General features: G+C 47.1%; 1 protein-coding gene across 11 annotated transcripts in view; it reads left to right on the top strand.

Annotated features, from left to right (window-relative positions):
* The window catches only part of BLTP1 (bridge-like lipid transfer protein family member 1), a 2,946,455-nt gene that overhangs the window by 434,005 nt on the left and 2,486,629 nt on the right, over positions 1 to 25,821 (top strand). For all 11 annotated transcript variants that reach the window (XM_069631149.1, XM_069631145.1, XM_069631146.1 and 8 more), the window contains exon 16: positions 13,216 to 13,313. In XM_069631149.1, the coding sequence (XP_069487250.1) occupies positions 13,216 to 13,313 (98 nt within the window). The remainder of the gene's footprint in view (positions 1 to 13,215; positions 13,314 to 25,821) is intronic.

The raw sequence follows: 25,821 nt of genomic DNA, 5'->3' as shown, positions 1-25,821 counted from the left end.
GCGGCAGCCAGGAAGAAAGCGGGCGGGGGTGCGGCCTCCACATCGACTTCCCCACCGGACGGCGAGGGAAAGAAATTGGACGCTATGGGACGCAGAGTCATCTCGTCTGCAGCGACGACGATTAAAGCGGCCAACGCCTTGGCTATCGTGGCCCGCTACGACAGGGAGCTCTGGTACAAACTGGCTCCCCTGCTGGACTTCCTGCCGGACGACAAGAGGGCAGAGGCCCTGGAGATCCTGCAGGAAGGTGAGGTGGCTTTGGACCACGCCATTACCGTTGCGACGGACATCGCCGACACTGGGTTCCGCCAGTTGGGCAACGGCGTTTACCTTAGGCGGCGTGGATGGCTCAAGGCTACGGACTTCCGTCAAGATGTTCAGACCAGAGTCCTGGACATGCCCTTCGATGGGAACAACCTGTTTGGGAAAACAGTGGCCGATTCCCTTCAGGCCATTAAAGCGGACACTGAGACGGCCCGGGCCCTTGGAGTTCTGCAACAACGACGGACGCCCTTTCGGAGCAGCGGAGGCAAGGGCGCCTCCAAAGGTTCCGGCGGCGGTTTCTCCACCTACCGTCAAGCGGCCTGCTCGTCGTCTCAGGAGGCCTACAGAGGACGAGGCAAGTCTGGCGGACCCCGCCGTCGTCGCCAAGGAGGTCAAGGCGGCAAAGCCTCGTCGAAGCAGGATTGAACCGGCCGTAGGGTCGGGCCCCCACCGAAGCACCCCGGTGGGAGGCCGGCTGGCGAGCTTCGTCAGCGTGTGGGAGTCCATCTCCACCGACCGTTGGGTGCTGGACGCCTTGGCCCGGGGCCACGCGCTCGAGTTTCAAAGAAGGTGTCCGCGCGTCCCCCCCCGTGGCCAGGAAAGAACTTCACGTCCCTCAACTTCTCCTGGAGGTAAAGGCGATGCTCAGGAAGGGCGCCATCGAACTCGTCCCAAAGAGGCTTCGGGGCTCCGGAGTTTACTCGAGATACTTCCTCGTGAAGAAGAAGACGGGGGGATGGCGCCCCATCCTGGACCTGCGACGTCTGAACAAGTTCATCAAGGCGCAGAAGTTCCGGATGGTCACCCTCCAGCACGTCCTGGGTCAGCTGGAGGAAGGAGACTTCCTGTCGTCGTTGGATTTGGAGGATGCCTACTTCCATATTCCCATCCTAAAGGGGCACCGAAAATTCCTCAGGTTTGTGGTCCAAGGGCGTCATTACCAGTTCAAAGCCCTCCCCTTCGGACTAGGGTCGGCACCCAGGGTATTCACCGAGTGCCTCGCACCGGTGGCGGCGCAGCTGCGCCGCGAGGGGGTCCACGTCTACCCCTACCTGGACGACTGGCTCATCCGAGCCAAGACGAGGGAGCTCGCCGTGGTTCACACGGCAAGGACCGTCCAACTTCTCACGGACCTGGGATTCTCCATGAACTACGCCAAATCCCACCTGGTACCCGCGTAAGACGCTCTGTTTCTGGGAGCGAGGCTCAACACAGTGTCCCTTCTGGCCTCCCCGTCGGAGGAGAGGACCAGGACCATCCTGGGCAAGGTGCAGCGGATGTTGGTGGCCGACGCGGCCAAGGTGAGGTCCATCAAGTCCCTCCTCGGAATGATGTCTTCCTGCATCTACCTCATTCCCATGTGCAGGCTCCGAATGCGCCCGTTGCAGGAGTTCCTGGACGCGCGCTGGATCCAAACGACGGGCAGCTTCGAGGAAAGGATCACACTCGACGAGAGTTTCCGACGAGCGATCCGGTGGTGGGGCACCCGCGCGCATCAGACGGCGGGCATGGACTTCCAGACCCCAGCCCACCAGGAGACAGTGACCACGGATGCCTCTCTGGAAGGGTGGGGAGCGCACACCGAAAATCTGCACGCAAGAGGCCTTTGGCTCCCGACGGAGAAATCCCTACATATCAACGTCCTGGAGCTCCGTGCAGTGTTTTGGGCCCTCAGGTCCTTCCTTCCGTCCCTCAAGGGCAAGGTGGTGAGGATCTTCACCGACAACACCACCACCATGTTTTACATCAGGAAACAGGGCGGAACAAGGTCCCCAGCACTGTCCAAGGAGGCGCAGGACCTGTGGCATTGGGCTGTCGCCCAAAGGATATTTCTGGTGACGTTTCATCTGGCAGGGATAAAAAAACACCATCGCCGACTCACTCAGCAGGGAGCTGCGCTCGTGCCATGAGTGGGAGCTACGGCAGGATCTAGTGGATCGCCTCTTCCGACGGTGGGGCACACCCCAGATCGACCTGTTCGCGACGGCGACGAACTCCAAGTGCTGGAGGTTCGCCAGCAGGTTTCCCCAGGCGAGGAGCATGGGCGATGCTTTCTCGTTCCCCTGGGAGGGCCTGTTCCTCTACGCGTTCCCTCCTTTGCCAATGCTGATCCGGCTCGTCAACCAGCTCAAGAGGTCACGGTGCAGGATGATCCTCGTCGCACCTGCGTGGCCGAGGCAGATATGGTTCCCGGACCTTCTGGACTTGTCAGCGTCCCCGCCAATCAAGCTGCCGGTAGACGCGGATCTACTCTCCAGGGAAGGAGGCGCCATCCTCCACCACGACCCGAAATCGCTGAACTTGCAGGCCTGGCTCCTGCAGCGCTAGAGTTTGGAGGATACGACATACCGGCCGACTGCAGAGAGGTTCTTGCAAAGGCCAGGGCGTCCTCGACTCTTAAATGCTACGGACACAAATGGAAGAGGTTCTCTGTCTGGTGCCACGCACAGAAGATTAACCCTCTACGGATTACGGCCCCCCAAATACTGCCGTACCTGCTGAAGCTGGCCAAAGCTGGACTGGCACACGCGTCCATCAAGATTCATCTTGCTGCGATCTCCCGATACACCAGAACCACGGGGCGGACGTCCTTGTGGTCTCATCGTCTGGTGAAAGAGTTCATGAAGGGACTGTTCAGATCGTTCCCGCCGGTGAAGGCTCCGGCCCCGGCGTGGGAGCTCAACGTGGTGCTGACCAAGCTCATGGGACCTCCGTTCGAGCCTCTGCACTCGGCTCCGTTGAAATTTCTGTCGTGGAAAACAGCGTTTCTTGTGGCCATCACCTCCGCACGACGAGTGGGAGAGATCCAGGCCCTTTCCTGCAAGGCCCCGTACTTGACTTTTCACGACACGAGGGTAGTGCTCAGGACGCACCCCTCCTTCATGCCCAAGGTACCGTCGGACTTCCATCTCAACGAACCCTTGGTGTTGCCTGTGTTCTTCCCGTCGCCTTCGTCGCCGGCTGAGAGGACTTTGCACTCGCTGGATGTGGCTAGAGCGCTGAAGTTCTACGTGGACCGCACGAAGTGTTTTCGGAAGACGTCACAACTCTTTGTGAACTTTGGACCTGTCAATCAGGGGAAGGCTCTCTCGAAGGCTTCCATTTCCAGATGGCTCTCCGGCTGTATCATGTACTGTCACCGGTTGGCAAACCGACCGCTGCCTGGCCGTCCGAGAGCCCATTCCACCAGAGCGATCGCAGCTACCACGTCGTTCCTATCTGGTGTGCCCCTGCTGGACATCTGCAGGGCTGCTACGTGGAGGTCGACGCACACCTTCACGAAATTCTACTGCGTCGATCGGGATTCCAGGGAGGAGTCCAGGGTCGGCCAAGCAGTGCTGCGCAACCTGTTCGCCTGAGGTGAGCCTGGTGAGGAGGTAAGATGCTTAATGTTGAGTTTGATGTAATGCTTAATGTTGAGCCTTTGCCACCTCCCGTGGTTGTGCATGTGTGTACTGCTATGTATTCTTTATTCATGAGCATGTGAATCCATGCCAGACCCCATGCTGGAGAAGGAACAAGTTACTTACCTGTAACTGTTGTTCTCCGGCATGGGTCTGGCATGGATTCACATGCGAACCCTCCCGCCTACCCCTCTGCAGATGTCAGCAAGGTTCATGCACGAACATAAATCATATTCCCTGGCTCTGTGTGTGAACGTTTGCGTAAGGCTCCAAGCTCTTTCCTGTCAGCACAGAAAAGTTAACTTTAAAGAAAACCATCTCAAACCACTAAGCCCTTGACTCTGCTGATTTAAAATGGCATAGTAGCCCTTTCAATCTTCTTTGGGCTCCAGACAGGCCATCATGCCCAGGTTCCCTAGCTGGTTCAAACAAAAAAGGGCATTCTTACTGCTCAACAAGCGTACCAGGGAAAGAGCATCTCCAATGTGTTTCTTCTGCAGGCCTACCTCTGCCTCCATTGGTGATGACAAAACAAAGTCACCTGAGCGTCTGAGTCTGTAAGCCTCCTGTCAGGAGACCAGTGTTAATCATTTCACACTGGCTGGGTGGGAACTTCAGACATCTAACATCCGTCTCCAAGGGTTACAGGTTTTCACTTCACCCCTGTCTACCATTCCTCATTGCCTCTGTTTCAGGTGGGTTTGGCTTCTCAACTGCAGGAGGTGCAAATCTTGCTCCAAATGAGAGCGCTGGAGAGGAGGTTCCTACCTGGGTTAAGAGGTCTGGGATTGTATTCAAGAAAAAGATTATTAACCTAGCCCTGGCGGGTGGTCTTTACCAGTACAAGAGGCTACTGTTGAGCCCGATTGCAGCCCAATGGTATTTATGAAGCTGTTTGGTGTTGCATCCCACCTACGTTGTGCCCCATTTAGCAGTACATGAACGATTGTTTGGTCAGAGCTCCCTCAGTGGAGCCAGCTGAGAGCTTCTTCCAGACCCTTCTGTTGCTCCTGTAGGATTTAGCCCTTTTGGCCAACCAAAGAAAGTCAGAACTACCTACCAAAGGAACCATTCAGATAATTGTGTGGAACTCTCGTCATGCCATGATGTTGCCCACTATAGAGTGAGAAAACGACTGGATGGAGTTGGCACAACTCTTACACTCGAGGCACCAGAATTCAACCTGGGGGTTTCTGGGGAGTTTAGCTCTTGTGGCATATTGTGTGCTGGTGGTCATTTTGACCAGATTCTGAATGATGAGGGGACAGCAACACCTGGTCCAGTCACAGAATCACCAATCTGTCATGATCAACATCCCTGCTCCCCTTCAGGATGATCTCTGGTGGCAGTTTATTCATTAATATCTTCAGTAGGGTACTCTGAAACGCCGCTCAAGGCAGTGATCATGACAGCTTCGTCCCTTTAAACATGTTGATCCATGGCCTTTGGATTGACCAGACCACAAACGTTCTGGAGTTATCTCCCCATCATTGAGGGCAAGGTGGTGTTGGCACAGATGCACAACACTGCTTATATAGTTTATATCAACAAACAGGGATACCAAATTGTGTTCCATATGTGACCTGAAGGTGGCAATCTGGAAGTGGTCCCTGGAGAAGAATATCTGCCAGAAAGCATTTTGCTTGCCAGGTCGAGAGAATGTCGAGTCAGGGGGCGTGGCCTGGAGGCCATGCAACAGGCTGCTCTTTTTTTGGGGCTCCCAGATCTGACAATCGATCCGTAATTTCGCACACCTGTAAGCAGTTACTTTTGGAATACAAGCAGACGGTAATCAATGGGAACAGGAGCGGCGCTGAATGCAGTTCCTCATGCCGAGATCGGATGCCAGTAACAGAAGTTCTGTTACATTGTAACCCCTGCGCAGGAAGATGAGGCTGGCTACAAAATGGCGGCGGAGGGAAGACCGGACTCTCTGAGAGCCGGCATTGCGCGACCCCAACGAGTGACACACGGAGCCGATGCGCGGCTGTCTATGATGACCGGACAGCTCGCGTATGCGAAAGGAAAACATAAAGCGAAGGTGCCCAGGCTGCCGGAATGTAGAGGAAGAGCTTGCGTGCGCCTGGCGGACCTGGAACTAATGTGAGTGATCGTGCAAAGCGGTCTTTGGCTCCCGACCGGGTGGACGCGAAGCGCCTGGAGGGCTAACAAGGACACGGCAAACTAGAAACTTGGCACGACGGACTGAGGGGGTGTGCTCGTGGGAACACGGACATACGGGGGATCAGCTTAACGCGGAAAAGACGTCAGACATGCTGTGGGGTTAGACACGTCCCCGCAGACCCTGAAAGCGCACGGGCTGGCTAGTGTGACGAACAAGGGCATAGTAAATTAAAGCCTGGCACGGCCGACCGAGTGAGAGTGCTTGAGGAGGCACGGAAGGGTGAATGATCACCCAAACGGGAAAAAAAGAAAAAAAAAATGATAGGGCATGCTGAAGGGCTGGACACAACTTTGCAGTCCCTGAAAGTTTATGCCTCAAACGGTAAAGGGGATGGCATTACTTGACCCTGCATGATGGAAATGCCTCAACAAAGTGCACTACAACACTAGCTCTTGGTGGGCCATATTTCGAGCCTGTGAGGCTGGAGCCTGGAGCGCCTGTGGCCAGGACGCCGTGAATGAGCACCCCGTGGGGGTTAGGGAGCCCACTTGGGACACAGGAAAAATTGTGAGAGGTGCCACGTACCCCGAGCCCCCCACTGGACACGGAGGCCGGGGGCCCGGAGGAATGATAAAAGTGGACACCGGTGTTGCTGGACTAAAAGCGGCACTAAAGTATTGAGGCAGCGATACAGCACCTTCAGGCACGCATACATAAAGCAGGCTGCTGACCATGTCAAAGTGGGCAAGAAAGGTGGATGGAGAGCAGTGGGCTGGCTGAAGCACAGGAAGGACACCCCACGGGTCACAATACACCAGCGCCACGGCCCTGAGAGCACAAATCATCCTGTATTCACACTTTGCAGCCTGGCTCAACCACAGGGTCGAAAGGCGGGGACGCCGAAACTGATGTACAGTAAGATAGCAGGAGCTGACAAGTGACCCGCAAGCGGGCAACAATAATTAACAAGACAGAAATGTCGACGAGAGGCCGCAAAGTTAAAAACAAACAGCCTACAATGGACATTTTTGCTAAATCGCAGCAGACGCCCACAACCCCCACGCACAGTGGAATTGCTGCGCTCTCTGGAGCGGCAATGCCAAGTGATAATCGCATGATTCTGGCAGCCATAACGGAGCTGAAGGCCTCGTGGGGGACGACGATAGCAGAACGAAGGACTGCATTGGAAGCTAAAATAGATGCTGTCGGAGTGGAGGTCAACTTGCTAAGGCAAGATTTAAGAACATTGGCGGAAAGAACCAGCAGCCTGGAGAGTGCTGTTAAAATAAACGCAGACACTAGCAAGGACAAATCCAAGGCGGTGCATATATTGAAGCAGCAGGTAGCCAACCTGGAAAATCGAGCAGAGGAGGCAGAAGGAAGAGCTTGGCGCAACAATATACGCATGGTTGGCTTGCCGGAAGGGGAGGAAGGCCAAGACCATACAAACTACGTGGAGAACATGATATTGCAAGAAATAGGTGTAAATTAGCTCTCCCAAGGATTTGCTGTGGAACGTGCGCACAGGGCCTTGATGAGAAAACCGCAACCTGGTCCCCCCCCAATCCCCCAGAGAGCAATTATAGCGAAGATCCTGAATTACAGAGCCAGGGAAAAGATCTTTTCTTCAGGAAAGGGGGACGATCAAGAGAGCATCAGCGACCATCACTGCGTATCCTGACTATACTATGTTAGTCCAGAGACAACTCTACAGTTATGTGGCAATTAAGAGAAGGCTGCGCACGGCTGGATTGAAATATATGTTGCTGTACCCCGCTAAGCTTAAAATCCTTTACAAAGACAAAGTGCACTTTTTTTTTTAATCTCCGGAGGACGCAGCGCCGTGGTTAGATGCGCATGGCTGTCTGGAGCAGAATGAGGAGCAGGGTCCTATAAGTAACGATAAGTGACCTAATAGCCAAGTATAGTGAGGCTGATGGCGTGGGGCATAGGGTTGTTATATCAGGAGGCATTTGGACATGGTGGACTGGAATCTAGAGTGTGTAACGATAATAAGAAGGGAGGTGAGATGAACTTGATTTTTTGAATAGGGAGCAAGGGACGAAGTCAACTTACCCCCAAGAGTTAGATTAGGAGGACCGCCACTAGGGCGACACCTCCCTGCTGAGCTACGAGTAAGGCGACTGCCAGAAAGGGCTAGATGCGGGGGTGTCTGAGATCCAGGGACGGAGCTGGGCAACAGTTGGTGAGATGGGGTAAATTGGGGCTAGGGAGGGAGAATGGAGATGGGGGAGTTCCCGGGAAGTTGGGGACATTGTTGGGGCAGCGCAGAGAGGTGGGAGGGCGGGAGGTTTGGGTGTTTGATGTGCTTTTAGTTAAGGGGATTTTTAGTTGGGAAATGAGCCTATACGGAAAGGGATTAAATTTGAATATGGACTGCACTGATGGGAGAAGAGGTGGGAATTTAATAGGCCATAGGGGCCCTTAAAATAATTACCTGGAACGTCAGGGGGCTCAATAGCTACTTAAAAAGGAACAAGGTTATGTTATACCTGCGCAGACAGAAGATAGACATAGCCCTGTTGCAAGAGACTCACCTGACATGAGATAGGATTGAGATGATTGGGAAGAAATGGAAGGGAACTGTAGCGGGCCAGGTGAGTACTTATATGGGTGGCGCCACATGTCCCATTTCAACTGGTACAGACAATAGTTGAGACGGATTGGAGGATGGACATAATGAGGGGAATGGTGGAAAACAGGGAGATGAGTATTATAAATATGTATGCCCCGAACCAAAACACAGCAGCATATTTCAGAACACTGTATGACAACCTTGGCAAGTGTGTGGGGAGTGCGGTGATTTGGGGAGGAGACTTCAATTGCATATTAAACCCTAAGGTTGATAGATCAGATGGGAAAATTTGTGGACCCGCCCCAGCTGCTAAGGCGTTGCGGATGCTGTTGAATGACTTTGGGTTTGGAGATGTGTGGAGGGCACGGCACCCTCATGAGTCGCAATACTCGCACTATTCTGCCCCGCAGCAGTTATATACTAGGCTGGACTATGCTTTTGTCACACCAGATGTACTGATGGAGATCACGCAAGTAGAATATAAAGCGAGGGTCCTCTTGGACCACTAGCCCTTGATCCTTGAATGGCAATACCGACCCCCAAGGGCAAGGATTCCGACATGGCGCATCAGAGCAGAGGCACTAAGGGACCCCCTTTTTAGGGAAGACATGAGGGATGAGATTTTTAATTACTTTGAAACGAATACTGGTAGTGTGGACTCGGCAGGTACGTTGTGGGAAGCCTTTAAAGTTGTGATAAGAGGGGCAGCTATAGTGAAATCTAAAGGATTGCATAGAGGGATCCAGACTGACCTGCAAGACACGGAGGAAGAATTGGAAAGGGCATTGAGAAACACTAAGGAAGAAACCGACCTGATAATCAGATTGCAACTGAAATTTGCGGAACAATGGGAGAGACTGTGTAACCTTAATTACAAAAAATATATAGAGAGACAGCATGCAGGGGTGGGATAAACCCGGAAGGATTTTGGCGTGGTTATATAAAAGTGAAACCCCCAGACCCATGATTAGAACAATAACAAGGGAAGATGGTAGTGTGGTTGACACCCAAGAGGGAGTTAACCAGGAGTTCGCGCTACTACATGGGGATGATGGGGAGAGCAATTGCGAGGTGATAGCAGAAACATTGGAGGATATAGAATTGCCACAGATCAGTGCCGAGGAAAAGGAAGAGCTAGATGCTCTAATTACTTTAGATGAGCTATAAGAAGTGGTGAGACAGTTCCCCACCAGTAAGACACCAGGGGCAGATGGACTCCCAAGTGAATTCTATAAAGTATTTAAAGGAGAAGTGCTCCCCCCACTGTTAGACATGTTGAACGAAGCATACGAGCTGGGCAAACTCCCAGTGTCGCCCAGAGAGGCAATCATAATACCGCTGGGGCATAGCTGCCGTTCATATAGACCCCTGTCAATGTTAAATCAAGATAGCAAAATATTGACGGCCATCTTGGCAAACAGACTGTGGAGGGTTGTTGGCAAACTGATACATCCTGACCAGACGGGCTACGTCCCGAATAGAAATATATCTAATAATCACAGACTCCATCCAGTTATTGAATATGGAAACGAAAACGAAGGGGAGTTGGCAATTGTGTCACTGGATGCAATAAAGGCCTTCGATTCGGTCAAATGGCCATGGCTGCTAGCGGCTATGGCGGGGTATAGACTGGGGCCTGGGTATCTACGGTGGGCGAAAATGTTATACAGCGAACCACTGGCCTGAGTCAAAACAGGAGCAGTGATATCAGAAAGATGGCAACTCCGCAGAGGTACCAGACAAGGATGTCCTTGGTCTCCTATGCTCTATATTTTGGCTTTGGAACCCTTAGCCATATACTTGAGACAACAATATATATGATATGATAGGCATTGCTGTGGGAGGGGAACGACACCTGATCTCCCTATATGCGGATGACATGCTGTTGTACCTGAGACACCCGAAGGAAAACCTCCAATACATACTGGAGGTTATGGAAAGATATGCAAGGCTGTCTGGTATAGCGATGAACCGTCAGAAATCTAGCCTGTTCCCATTGGGTCGATATAAAGGGATCCCACTGAAACAGCTACCGGTATTACAGATACCTTGGGACGTCAGCACTTTTCGCTATTTGGTTGTGGATGTATACCACACAGTGGAGGAGGAGCATAGGCGCAACACAGAGGTAGCCATTAAGAAATTGAAAATTGCATGAGGTTCTGGATGAAATTACCCTTAGCATTGATGGGACGTGGGGCAATGCTGAAAATGGTGGTCTTACCTAGGCTTCTGCACTACTTTGGGAATATACCGCACTGGATATCAAAGAAGTTCTTCACTAGACTGGACAGTATGTGCAGGGATTTCCTGTGGCATGGCACACGGAACAGGGTGGCCCTTTGGAAGCTGCAGAATTTCTATGAGAAAGGGGGGATAAAGCTGCCGAATTATGAAGTCTATTATATAGCAAGCCAACTGCAATGTGTTGCTAAATGGCTCTCGGAGGAGGTGACTTCTAAATCCAGGCTGTTTGGACAAGATTGTGCCCCATTTTACTTAAGAGAAATAATGTGGCTGCCTAAGGCAGCAATGGTGGGGCGTCCAAAGATGATCGTACTTGGATGGACGATGTGGCGTAGGGCATGCCAGATGATGGAGAACCCATCCCTGTGTTCCCCGCAAGTACCCCTGGTTGCACTGGCGAGCGGGGAAGAGCAACTAATGAGGATAATCAGAAACCACTGGGAACCTGTTGGGATAGCAACAATGGGTGATGTTTGGCAAGAGGGAACTATAATAGACTTTGAGGTTTTGGGGGAAGAGACCGGGTTGCATGCTGGCCAGTTTATTACGTACCACAGACTGGTGCAGAGAATTAAGAGAACATGGCCTGAAGTGGTGTTGGAAGAAGAATCAGATGCTACCATAGATGTAATATATGACATAGCAGAGGGGGGACATGAGATATCTAGAATATACGAGGTGATGATGTTGAAAGTGGGAAAGGAGGTAATACAATTGAGAGAAGACTGGGAGGCGGAAGTGGGGGTCCCGATAGAGGATGGGATGTGGGAACGTGCCCAAGGGTACCATAAGAAGGTGTCGCGGAATGCAAGACTGCAGCAGATGCAACTGTATGTCATGCATAGGGCGTATATGACATCCCAGAGAATATCTAGGTTCAAAGATGCAGGACGGGTAGCGTGTCCTAAATGTGATGAAGAGAATGCGGGTATGGTGCATATGTTCTGGTCATGCCCGATCATCGAACGCTTCTGGAGCGAAGTGGCACACAGACTTAGCAGAACATGGGGTACGGATGGTGGTTGACACAGTGTGGGCCTGCTTGTTGGGGGGGGTTCCCTAGACCACGCAAGCTCAAGCACGTAAGCAAACTAAAGGACTTGGCATATGCGCTTGCGAAGAGAAGGATTGCCATGGGGTGAAAGGCATGCCACAGACCACGATTAGAGGTATGGTGGAAGGACCTGCAGAAATGGGCGGAGGCAGAAACTATGGTGTGGCAAGAGGCAAGCAGTGCTGGGGGGGGGGAGACAGAGACCCTGATGGCCTGGAATTTGTTAGTAGCTGAGGTATTTGGGTCAATAAGAGACCCAACGGAACCCATAGAAAGGGACATCCTGTCACAGGATGCAGGAATAGGAAGTGAGATTGGATAGGCTCAATATGGGGGGCGGGATAAGGGAAGCAGTGAGCACATTTATGTGATGCACTAATTGAAATGTTAACTCATGCGCTGCAAAGGTTGGTTTGTATTGTTTGTTTGAATAAACTAATACAAATTAAAAAAACAAATTTAAAAAGAGAATGTCGAGTCAGACCAACAGAGCAGGTTACAACAAGTGAAACGCGGATGGGAACTACATCCTGGAGTCCTTGCACAGCTGCTGCAGCATTGGGAGACTGCTCGTGTCCACTTCTTCGTTTCCCCACCAAGAATGTCCAAATTCACGAATTTGCATTTTGTGGAGGTCTGGGATCTAGATACTTGGGCGATTGTCTCCACAGCCCCTGGTTCGATAAGATGGCCTATGCCTTTCACGTGGTGCAGCTGATCCAGAAGGTACATGTCAAATTGAAATGCTTGGAAGTCTTCTCTCGTCTTATTGGCTACACACTTGCCATCCAGGTTCTGGTTTTCAGACCTGAAGGTCATGGCTGCTCATGGCCGCATAGTTTACCCAGTGTTTACCCAGATTGCGCACAGATACTGTCTCTGCCCCTAAATTCAAATTTGAGGCACATTTGCTGTACAAAATGTACCAGTACCATCCTTGTCACCATAGGACAGCCACACAAGTATGGAGGAAAGGGGACTATACACTAGGAGTACAATAGAGACTGCTTTGAGTAACTTCTATTTAATGACAAACTTGCAAATACATCATTCATACTGCAAAAGGTAATGTTGCTTACCTGGAACAGCTGTTTGGCGTTTGATATGTGTTTTAGATTCACATTTGTCTCACCTGATCTCCTGCATGCTGTACAGAATGCACAAAGTTGGAACCTCTCTTGATGGGCCACCACGTGGCTGGATTATATAAATCTTTAACATACAGTAAACATTGCATTTGGTCAGTTAAACAGTTGGTAGAGTTATAACAAGTAAAATGTATTTAATCGTATTTGACTACATGTTTACTGTTTGTTTTCTCATAACAGTAGCAATCTACAATATTTGGGGATGGTATTTGCTTTTGCAAGATGTTCTCATAATCTGGCTCCTGATCTTGAAATGATTATTTAGAGTACTCTTAAAATGAAATTGACAATGAAAGTGAACATATGTTCTAATGCACGCATGTTTTAGAATTAATATAAGTTGCAAATTAATTTGTACTTTTTATTATTTTTCATAGTTTATGTGGCAGCATGTGGAGAAACACTAAATATTGATTTTTCTCTACCATTCACTAACTTCGTCCCCACTACGTGTAACACAAGATTTTCTTTACGGGTAAGTAGAGTTTTGTTTCTGTGAATGATCTTCAATTTGACAATGACGGAACATCTTATAAACTGCATTTGTTCTGAAATGCTCACGTTGAGATGTTCCTGTGTGCATTACATAAATGCATGAATATTTAGTGGGCAATAGATTTTCATGCCACCAAAAAGTAATTCTTGCAGTAAAAATGTACATTTATTTTACAAATACCCGTATTTATTTATTTTTCTGTTTTATCCTAATTTACAAATAAAGAGAACTTGGGCAAAGGGATCTAGAGAGAAAATATAACTGTCACTTGACCTGGGTGATTCGGGCCATACATTTCCACAGATCCCCTGAGAGGATTCAGATGGTTCTTGGGGATATACAAGCTGAATTCTATACAAATCTTCTAGGGGGACGCAGAAGCCCCCAATTAAATGTCCCAAAAGATGGGCCATTATCAAAAATATATATAAAAATATTTTTAAAGAAGGTTCCTGTGTAAAATTCTGAGCAAATGAGGCTCAAAGTTTTTACATGGGGGCATCCATTTTGTGATTTGAAGCAGCCTCCTTTGTTCATGTTAAGCTCTACTCTGGCGGCAATAATCAAGCAAAAGTCACCTACTGGGAGCTTTTGCTTACTGCTGCCAGGGAGCAGGGCTGAAGACAAAGAGAGGAGGCTGCCTCAGTAATTGCCTTCACTTTCATATTATGTTTTCTGTGCTACCCAAGCCCTGGGAAGCACAGAAAACCTAAAATGAAAGACAGAGCAATTATAAATACTTTGCCGGCTGCACTGGAAACTGAAAACTAAAGTCACACCAATTATGAATACTGTGCTGGATGCCAGCTAGATATTCATAATTGCCTGGACTTTCTTAAAATGAAAACCAGTGCAATCATAAATACAACGCTGTTGTATTTATAATTGCATGTACTTTCGCTTTGAGTCTCCCGGGCTTCCCCGGCTCGGGGGAGACTGGGAGACTTGTAACGAAAGCCACTGCAATCATAAATACAACACAATTGTATTTATCATTGCTGTGATTTTCTTTTTAAGTCTTGGGGGGAGCTCGGGAGACTTAGAAAACCACAGCAATCATAAATACAACAACGTTGTATTTATAATTGCTTGGACTTTCACTTTAAGTTTCCCAGGCTCCCCAAGCTCAGGGGAACCCGGGAAAGCATAACCCAAAAAAAAAATAAGCACTTAACTGCACAGCAGCACACGGCAGGAAATATGATGAATGCAGTCTCTGCTTGTTAGGCAAGCTTGTATGCAGTGCCCTGTGGGAGGCTGCACTAGCCCTGTCCTCTAGGCAATAGTTAACCCAACCTTTGTTATAAGCCTGTACTACACGAGGTGGTAGAGTGACTGAGCAACCCGGCTTATCTCAAGAGAGGTCAATGTGAGCTGTAGGGTTGCAACCTAAAGTTTCACAGTGAGAAGTATCCAAATAAAACTTATACTCAAGGTTCCCTGATTAAACAATTATTTATTAATTTAGCAGTCAGTTTGAATAAGCCTTCTTTAGAAGGGAGTAGATATGTAACACTGAAAACATACTTCAATAAATACACACTCTGTTTCACTAAATCAGCAGATACCCATTTGGGATGGCACGCAGACACTTCCTACACCCTGAGGTGACTTAAATAACTAGGACACTGTGGACATTAATATATCACTGGTACATTTAGAGCAATACTGAGTTTGGTGTCAAAAAGGAAAAGGTTAAAGGAGAAAACAATGGTTAACAAGTTTCTCAAACAGGTAAGCACTTTTAAACCCCCAATGCAATGTAGATTAAAACTTTCCCAGCTACACAAGTAAAGAATGTGTGACTCTTTTGAGGGACAGATCAAAGCACAAAGTTGAAGGATAGAAGAGTCTATCAGGGTGCCAGGACAGCCAAGGACAATTGAGCAAAGTCTAGGGGAGCTGAAGTTCTTCTTGGAGGTAAGTAAAAAGTCTTGCCCAATGTTCTAGAGTTTTTGTAGAAAAATAAATCACTGCTGGGCCACAAGCTGGGAGGCTTGTGAAAGGCAGAGCTGCAAGCAACTCTACAAAAGGCAGCAAATGCAAGCCTCAACTGAAGACAAGCAAACTACACAGCAAGAGGGTAAGTATCCCCTAGTTCACAGTACTATAGGTCTGAAGAAATTGGTTCCAGCTGGCTAATGTTCCAGTTGTGGTATGGCAGATCCTGTTGTTCCTGGGCCTCAGTCGTGGAGACAAGAGGGAGGACATCTGGGGACTCCTGCGCTATGGTTTGTAGGTCGGCGGCAGCAATGGGCAAACTTCAGATCAGCTGCACTTCTTGGTTTCAGCTTCTCGCGAATAGTACCACCACGGTTCTCGGATACCTTATGGGCTTTCCTTGCTTAGGGGGTCCAGCATTCTGTTGAGGTGGGTCAGACTTGGTTAGTACTGCTTCATGGGAGTCCGGAGCATTTTCCTGTAGCTCAGGTCCGACTTAAAGACGATGCACTCGATTCTGGTGTTCTCTCCTTGGCACTCGGTTCCTGCAGCAGCAATGGAAGTAAAGCCAGCTTTGAGAGGATTTCCAAAGGAGTTCGTCTTGGGGTCGATTGGTCCCACCAATCCAAGGGGAGAAGTCGTCCTTTGCAGGGCTTCTCTAGTCTAGGCAAATTCAGAGCTTCAGCACTGCAGCAGGGCTTCACCGGGAAAACCAACGGTCCAGGAGTTGCAGTTTGTGTCTCTTCCAAGTTCTTCTTCGGATTCATTTGTCCAGTGTTCGACTCTGCATTCCAAGCAAAAGACCACGCCTTTTTATGCAGGTTTCTGCCAATTCGCAGCCTAGCTGTCACTCACACCTTAGGGTGACTGTCCTCCAAGGACAGCCAGCCGGCCAATCACCTTTGGGTGCATTCCTGTAACCAAGTGGATTAAGCACAGGGAGTTTCGGCACCTCCCTCCCTCCCTTCCTGCCCCTGCCAGATATACTGGAGCCAGAGGCAGTCTTCACTCGTGAATCTTGCCAAAGACCAAACGAACAAAGGGACCAAACCTAGTTTGGCGCGCAGAGTAAATCTCAAGAAGGACCTTTCCAACAAGAAATGGCGAAAAAAGACGACCAGGGCCATTTTGACAAAATGGGCACCCATGGGTGCCTCACTGCAGCTGCGAATGCAGCCCACGGTAAAAACACACAATGGTAGTAAAAAGTAAACCAGTGCCACCAGCCATTAATTGTAGAAAGGGTAACATAAAAATGTTACATGAGAAATTAGCAAAGGGAATACTAAGTAACCCCTCCTGCACCTTATGGTAAAATAGTGTGTGCTGGGCCTAGACAGTTACAAAATGTAAGTAAAGTCAATTTCACTTCACTGCTCTTGGAAACAGTAGTTTGTACCAGGAGAAGGTATTTAAACCTTTGGGAAATCTACAAGACTTAGCTGAGGCACTGCACTGAAGGTGCTGTGTGTCACAATGCAAAGATGATGCCTACTGAATTTGTCAGACGCCAAAGTCAAAAGAAACACAGTGTATAAATCATAGAAAAAATAAATGAGTGGGAAAAAGGTCTCTCTCTCCAGGTTAGAAATGAAAGTCCTAAAGTCCAGCAAAAGGGCTGGGGTAATCTAAGGTAGAGAGGAATTTGCACATTTCTGAGAATTCTCCCTAGCATATGTCATTCATGCTTCCTGTTTCATTCATCTAAGAAAACCTGTAGGGCTGGCAGGCAAAATGTGAGCCATTTTGCATTTCATTTTTTGTAGACAGATTAGCGTTTTTCTTTTCCAACTTCCCACCCCCCCTTTATATGGCCACCCCATTAAACAGACACACTTCCACTCCAACAACCATGACCAGTGTCATACAAAACAATATCATACTTTATATAATACATAGTTCCTAGAACAAATTACTTTTGTATTAATCTTATCCCTACATAACAGAACAGAGGGGTTGGTCAGCCATCTTTGCTTATTCCTAGAGAGGAGAAAAAAGGTCATCAAGAAAGAGAGAAGGAAAGAGAGAGGAAGGAAGGAAGAGAGAGAGAGAGAGAGATAGAGAAGCGAGAAGGAATGCGAGAGGGGGAGGAAGGGAGGGAGAGAGAGAGAGCCATTTTACACCAGGGCCAACCAGGTTCTGGACCTTCAGAAAATTGAGAAATCAAAAAGATTTAAAAAAAATAAAACAACAAAATCAGGCGTGTGCCACTGCACACCACCATTGCATGGATCCTTTAAAACAAAAAAGGAAATTCTTCTTTAGCTATGCTCTCACTTTGTTGATTTTGCTTTGCCTTGTCTCAGGTGCTCTTCGGACATCCGAGAGATGCACCCAATAGCTAACTCCTTCATACGGACGGCGAGAGGAGTACAGAACACCACCGCATATGGACCTTTAAACCTGCGGCTGATCAGTTCCCCAGATGATAATGGTCCAGTTTTAATATGGGCAATGCTGTGTATGAAACTGTGGTCTCACTTTCTACAGGGGTGGTCGCTATTTCTCCCCCCTCCTTTACCGCATGCCACTACCGCCCCTGTGTGCTTCTGTCCCGTCCCCTGGTCAATTATTTATGACCCATCAACAAATAATATGTCTCCTTCCGTCAATGCATGAACCATTCATCAGAGCAGGAAAATAAATAAAACTCCTGTATATAATCCAGAGTTGTTAAAACAGGGACCCTGCAAATAGCTTAAGTCCTCAAATTGTCTAGTCATTTTGTCAGTCCATTCAAATGTACTTTTAAGTCCGCTGTCCTTCCCTGAGACTTTGTAACAGTGGCCTTGTGCAGACTGTGTAGTCTAGGATCCATGCCCTAGAATAATTACATAAACCCAAATAAATTGCTACATTTCATTCACAGTACTGGGCATAGGGGCAGCGCGTACTGCCGCCCCCCCTATCTTGTAATATTTTTTCCCCATTGCAAAAATGAGTTGTCCCAAGTATAGTACCTCCTGTTGGCTGTATTATAGCTTCTTTCTATCTGTCTTGTACCCTTGTGAGCCAGCAATTGCAATAATGCAACAGATTCCCTCCTGCACTGATGTTAATTTTCACTACATACCAACCGATCATTCACATACTGAATGATTGTGCTAAGCACCTGACTTCAATGAAATATTTACTGGGGCCACATCTCTCAGTAACCCAACATCATGTGGATTTAACAGTCCATAATTATGCTGGCACATAATGCATGTCCTCCTCAAAAAATAAAAATGGCTGGGTCACCACTGCCATCAGGGGGCACTGTGCCTTCCTATACTGCACTATGATATCACAGGGGATGTAGATTCCACAAATAATCTCCCCATTTTGCTCACTGTCCTCAAATAACTCCTCCTCCAGTCATTTTCTTCAATTGTACTGTCGGGTCTACACATAATATTTTGTGCTACCTATACTGCACCGTCCTGATCTGTTCCAATCAGGGCTATTCATTTGTCTGACTCTATTAGTCCTTCTAAATCTAATGGCAATATTGTCCTTGCCACTATCTCTCTGCAGCCTTCGATTTGGTGGACCACAAAATCCTCTGCCAACACCTCTCCACTGCCTTCAACCTCTCCCCTGAAGCTTCATTATGGATGCAATCCTTTATCTCCGGCCGGACCACTAGGGTCTTCATGGGCACCGAAGCAGCTGACCCCATCCCTTTCGCCCATGGCGTCCAACAAGGCTCTTGCATCTCCCCTACCCTCTACTATATTGACAACAAGCCCCTCTTCGACCTCCTGAATAGCCTCAACATACCGTACACCAACTTCACCGATGATATGCAAGTCCTCCTCAAAATCACTGGCGACCACGAATTAGACTGTACCAACATTAACCATATTTTCAGTATCATACAGGCATGGATGGCCACACACCATCTGTGTCTTAACCTTGAATAAACAGAGCTCCTTATCGTGGGCTCCCCACACTGCCTCAAACACCTCAGACCCGCTTTCACCTCCTTCTGCATCGACAGAAACACCATCCCTGTTTCTTTCCACATCAAAACGCTAGGCATTTACCTTGACGCAGAACTTAACATGCCGAAACATGTCAAAGCAATCTCCTCCTCTGCGGCATATTCCACCAAGCTAATCAACCTTGCTAGAAAATTCCTCACCCCGAACTGCCTCACCCTAGCCAGGGTCATACGTCATCCTAGCAGGCACCTCAACCAAAAACAGCAACAAACTCCAACTACTACAAAACAATGCACTCAAAGCAGTCTGGGGTCTAAAATGTTCTGACCACAACTCACAAATCCGACGGGAGGTACATTGGCTTCCCATCAAATCTCATGTCGATCACCTACCGCTACCTACACAACACCACCCAACCTTACCTCATGAACCATATCACCAAGAAACACACCACCCGGAACCTCCGCTCATCCTCTACATCGACCTTGGTCACTCCCAGATTCACCAGAAAGAGAGCAGGGGGCTCCTGTTTAACCACCATTGCTCCTTCCTTCTAGAACGCCCTTCCGCAGCACATCCAAGATGAGCCTACTTACTCTCACTTCCGAAAGAAAATAAAAACAGAACTGTTTAATACATATGTGTAACCCTCACAATATAATATCCTGCCTGCATATCTGCATGAACCATTATATCCATCTATTGAACAAAAGTTGTTACCACATTGTTTAAACAAATATGTTAAGCTACCTATATATATGTAACCTGCTTGTGTTGTACAAACTACTTATCTATGCTATACCGCTCTCCTAGTGCTGTGATTCCTCCTGGTCTGGGCGCTACCCTCAAATATAATAAATGAAAACAAAAAATAATGTTGTAGGCAGCTAAACATGTGGGGCTGTTGCAACAGCTGAAAGTTTTTTTTTTTTTTTTGGGTCTTGTAGAAAGTTGCTGATTATTTTAATTAAGAATGTTTTACCAGACCAGCTTCACCACTTACATACAGGAGCAGAGGTTTATAATCTTTTCAGCTACACATTTTAGTTTCATGTTTAAATCCATGTTCAATTTCTTCAGTGACTTCTAGATAAATGGTGCGTTGTTAATCATTTAGCTGTGATTTGAGCACTGACAAGTCTTCTTAAGATAGTCTAGATTGACATGTTGTATTTTCTACATCAGTCATGGCTATTTCTGCTTAATTTAGAATGAGTGGTTCTTGGCTTCCTGTAAGGGAAGGTTGACTGCCCTCAGAAGTGTCTATTAGAGCTTCAATTTCTTCCTCTTGTTGGCATTCATTGTTCAACATTTGTTTGTATTGTTTGAAATTGACATTTGTTATGCTGCTTTAATTTGCTTTGAATGCAGCTTCAAATGAGCCATGCTCACCTAATCATTCTTCTCCTTTTCTCCAATGTTTAAAAAGTTGTAGTATGGACAGGTAATACAATCTGTTGCAGAGATTTAAATAACTTCACATGATTAATTAGGCTGGGTTTGGTAAGTTTTTCTAGGCTTCCTTCACAAGTTGAGACTGAATATTTCCCAGGTGGCTCATCTGATGTGACATTTTTTTAGTAGGGGTAGTTTTGGGCTATGTCGTAAAGGCACATGTTTTTCAAAGCAGTGCATCTGTTGCAGAGGTATGTGTCAATGAAATTGTTTTTTTTAAATGACCTGGCTGTTGGGATAATTTGTGGCTATTGTTTCTATCTCTTGGTAGGATTTCAGTACTCTTTTACAGGATGAAGCTTGACCAGTGTTTAGCCAGACAATGTGTTCAGATGGGCCATATAAGGGTGTACCTGTTTAACGGTCTGCAGCTTCATAGCACCCACATTCTCTATGGGAGAGCATTATGATACTGAAGCTGTAGAATTTTTGTGACTGTGTTTTGTCAGATGAGCTGTCATCCCAGAGGTCTTTTAGCTCGGTTTTCTCAGCTTTGGTGAGATAGGCTGTGACATATTTTGCAACTGCAGTGCAATTGTCTACATTGCATTGTATGTCTATATTTGAATTCCACAAGAGGGCAATGATTGCATTGTAATCATTGATGTACTTGGATGCTTTTTCCCTTTTAATATTGTATGTGTTTTTAGGCGATTTGCCTTTTACACTGTGCCAAACAGAAGTCATCAAGCTATTTGCTTGTCCTTTTGCGCAAACTAGTCTAGGGAGGCTAAAACGACATTTGGTATAGTATTTACCTTTGTTTTTATATCTACGTCGGCAGTGTATGCCACACTTGTGTTTTTGGAAGCATAGGATTTATGTACGTATGTCACTGTGTGGTTTCTGAAGGGAATGTTGCATGTAATTTATTTTTCAATAAACTATAAAACAGTGGCATCACTGACATTGCCATATTTGGGAGCATCTTTTATCCAGAAAAAAGCATGTGGATGTGTGGTGCTCCTCTGGATTGATATTCTTTTCGCCAAAAGAAGTGTTACACTTCTCGGAGTGGAGGGGTAGTTTTATTGCAGATGAAGTGCAGCATGGCAATGAAAGTACCTTGATACATTGACAGGGACAAGAGAACACATTTCTCCTGGTGTTTTTATATCTATTCCCTCTTTATTTTGGTTTGCAGTGGATATGAAGTCGTGCAAGTCATCCCATGCATATTCTGCACAACTTAAAGTAACAAACCATGTTGGTGGGCCTAGGAGCCTTAGCATACAATTTACATCAGCGGGACATCAGAACCAGTGTTTTTTTTTGTACCACACATTTTTGCCAAGAATGCAAAACTTCCTTTTTGTCTTTGATTTTTGAAGCAGTTGGGTAGAGGACATGTTTAAAAAAAGTGAGCCTTTTTTAATGTGTGTGCAGCTTCAACATAGAGTTGCTAGTTCACTTTCAAACAGGAGGTGGAAAATGTATGCTACGTTTTGGCTGAATCTGAAGTTTTCATTTTGATTTTATTAAACACCAATGGAAAAAAATGAAAATGCATACCTAGGCAATACAGTCAAAGCGAATCAATAACAGAATCGTACAAACATAATGATAAACAATTCGTATCATAAGACTTGGCGAGCATGAAGTGAGAAAGAACATAGAGAAAAAAAAACATCAAATACAATACATGTTGTATCAGTATTACTTCTTCTTCCCTCCCAGTAGGATACTAATGTAAAATATAGCAATGCAATCAAGTTATATTGGCAATGCGTACCTGGAGACATTTGAAACCACAAATGTCATAATGCTGCTAAGTAACACATCATTTAACCATATGTATGCATCCAAGAAGGGGCCCCAGATATTGTTGAATTCATCAGATTCCCCTCATTATTTGAAAATAGCCGTCTCATACGTGGACACTGTCAGCAGTTCTACCACCCAGTGATCAATGGTGCAGCAGTTGGGGGATTTCCACGCACGCAGGATCATCTTTTTTGCAAGCATGCAACTTCTTAATACCAATATTTTCTTAGCAAATGACATGCCTTTTGTCTGAATCTGGGGTCTTCAGAATACATTCGTAAAGAACGATATTCTGATGCAGTAATTTGTGGGGATCTTTCATCATATTTTCCTCCTTTTCCTGTAGGAAAGAGTAGAGGAAAAGAATATGCTTCTACACTTTTCTCCCGTATGTTCATTGGGAATGCTATGGCTTGAAGCATTTGATATGTTTCTAATGCGTCTTCGGAGTGTAGTCGGGGAATTGTATACTGGTCTACATTGTTGGCTGCAGTAACAGGATCTAATCGTTCAAGTTGGCCAGTTGTGGTGAATCTTGAATGAAAGGTTTTCCTCTATGTTTATAACTTTGTAGTATTCATTGTTTTCTTTGAGATATTGTAGGGCTTGTCTAACTTTGTTTAAACCGGCCAGTTGTTTTTGGCAAAAAAAATTCTTTAGTTGGTACACCATTAACTAGTACAATCAATCATTGATCTATTGGCCATTGTACTCCTAGAGTTTCTACATTTTCTTTAAGATTTAATGGCAAATATACTACTTTGCCACAAATGCCCTTTATTAGCTCGGATGAAGACAATTAGCCGTTTTCGGTTGAAGGCATATTATAGCTTGAAATGGGTGTTAATGTTTGGATTATAATGCTCTCATACAAGTTGTTGGAGAGCTTTTGGAAGTGGGAACATGATTTATAACATAATTTAAAAGTTCCTTAGTCATTACTAAGTTCATCCAGTTTTTCAGACCATATCATGATTTCATTATCTTTACTTGGGGACAAAGATAGTCTTTGTGATTCTTGGGATTCGCCATAATTAAATTGAGGTGTTGTATGTGCAATAAGAAAAGAAGATTTCTTTTTTTTTAACTGAACTCTGTATAAATTACATTATTTTTTATATTGAAAGATGTATTGTTTACCATTAGATATGTTATCATCACTCATTTCTTTTTTTGGGAAGTTTTCGTCCAATCACTTTTGTGTTTGCCATTTCTGTTAAAATAAAAAATAGTACTTTTTGCTTAAAAGAAATGTTTATATAATGAATGGTAATACTAGAGAAATACAGTGTACTTACTATTTGGCAACTTTGTTCACTGACATATCTAGGCCAGGTGGTTCTGTTCACTGACTGTCAGAATATGAACATTTAAAAGGTGCGATATATCTAGACTTTAACCTTCTTACATGTTCTTAAGTTTTGGTGTCAGCTCATGGTGCATATATATATTTCTGAGGCTTGTGGAATCTGCTTAGATCACATGCTGTGCATAGGCCGACATCTAGTGGAAGCTGCAGAGTATTACAGTTTGTTTTTCGAAACTCGAAAATGGGCGTCGACACAGGGCGTGCCAGTAATACTATCCCTAGTGTGACGTCCACTGTAACCATGATCCCTCACGTGTCTAGGACCCTCAGATTGTTTTTTTCCACCATACTGGTCGGAAGCATTCCGCGGAGTTCCCTGGCCTTAGCCATACTTTTGCAAAAATATTGTTATTTCCCCCATTTCTCCACCCCAACGTCGAGTCACTGAACTTCCACACTCGACGCCGGCCCGGAAAAAGAATCGACCGTCGAGAGCTGCACAACGGATTTCGGCCTTGGAAGGCCTCTGGCCTCGGCCCTGCAAGTAGGGAGAGTGGGGGGTGGACATACTCTACACTATTTGGTATATAGGTACATTCTTATATATTCCTATGCTTATTAGCTCTCTGCCACAAGGTGCGTATGGAGGGTACCCCTTTCCAATTTTGCCCCAAGTGCAACCGCAAATACCCTTGGGTTGACAGACACGCCACGTGCAATCTCTGCTTGCCGAGGGACCACCCGAGGCGAACTGCAAAGCATGTAGTAGGTTCAAACCGAAAACACTAAAGGACCGTTCGATCAAGCGTTGGGCCCACCACGCCAGGCGTCAAGAGGCCATGGCAGCGGAGGGCGCCTTCAGCGATGGCAGCAACACCGTGCTTTCGGACGGCGAGGGCAACGTGGCGTCAAGGGACAGCCAAGCGCAAGTCCCTGACCTCGGAAGGTCGTCCGGCAAGGCGGCGATGGGGAAAACCCCCGGCGACACAAGCGCTACCCACAGCACTTCCACAAAACACATGAAGTCCAACCGAGACTCAACGCACACGTCGAGTACTCGGAAAGAGGCACATAGAGAACGGTCCGAATCGGTGTCCTCTGAGCGTTCTCGATCTAGATCGCCACATGACTCCAGGCAACCATCCACTGTTGCCAAGAGTGCCTCGCTCCCCAAGGGTACGGAGGTTCGATCGTCGGAAGACGAAGCCGACTTCTATCCCCAGACCGCACTCCAGGAGTCGGCGTCAGCAGGCCGCGTAACGGCTGTCCCCGAGTCCCAACCTCTACGCTTTAGAGATAGAGACATTACCCCCGAACCTCGGCGCCAGGCGTCGAAAGGCTTGAAGGGGCAAAAAAACAGGGTAAACACTCTTCCACCCATGGGGAAGGGGGAAAACAATAGAGGAAGCAGTCCAGTCTCCTTCCACACCTCAAAAACATTCTACTCCACATACACAGACCGACAAGTCTCAGTCTTCTGTTATCCCTAAGACCCCTGCTCAATCCAGTAGGTCTAGTCAAGATAAAACGGGGGAAAGCCCTCAAAGAAAGAGTCATTCCCAGTTCAAGAGAATGGTGTAGTGATGACATAGACAGAGTCATGTCAAGGATGTCCTCATTGGCAGATTTCTACACCAAGAACCCTGAACATTTTCTATCTTATACCCCTGACGGGTCAGCATCCTCAGGCTCTAAGGATCCAATAAAAAGTCCCGGGTTGAAGCACCAACACAGTCCTCAAACCCCTTCTGTATACAGCCCTATTCTCAATACCAGGGAGATCCATCCTTTTGTGAGGATCCAGATTTGGGCATGGTGGAAGAACAAACTGGGACGGGCTACTATGGGGATGATGAGGACCAAGAGGAGGAGGAGGACGACCCAGAAACCTACAGGGTAGATTCCCCGGTAGATAAAGAACCCCCGGGTACCGACTCCCCTGTAGACAAACAGCCTCTCTTGAATGAAGTTCTGTCCAGAGCTGCAGAACACTTCCACATTGACACCCAAGGTGCTCAAGAAGAGAGGGACTTTGCCGAGGAGTTAGTGGGAAAAAGGAGACCTGTTGCCCAGGCCATCCCTATCCTTAAAT

This window comes from Ambystoma mexicanum, chromosome 6q (assembly GCF_040938575.1).
Source record: "Ambystoma mexicanum isolate Mex_15411 chromosome 6q, UKY_AmexF1_1, whole genome shotgun sequence".
In the NCBI taxonomy this organism is placed as follows: Eukaryota; Metazoa; Chordata; class Amphibia; order Caudata; family Ambystomatidae; genus Ambystoma; species Ambystoma mexicanum.
This window is presented reverse-complemented; position numbering and strand designations above follow the sequence as displayed.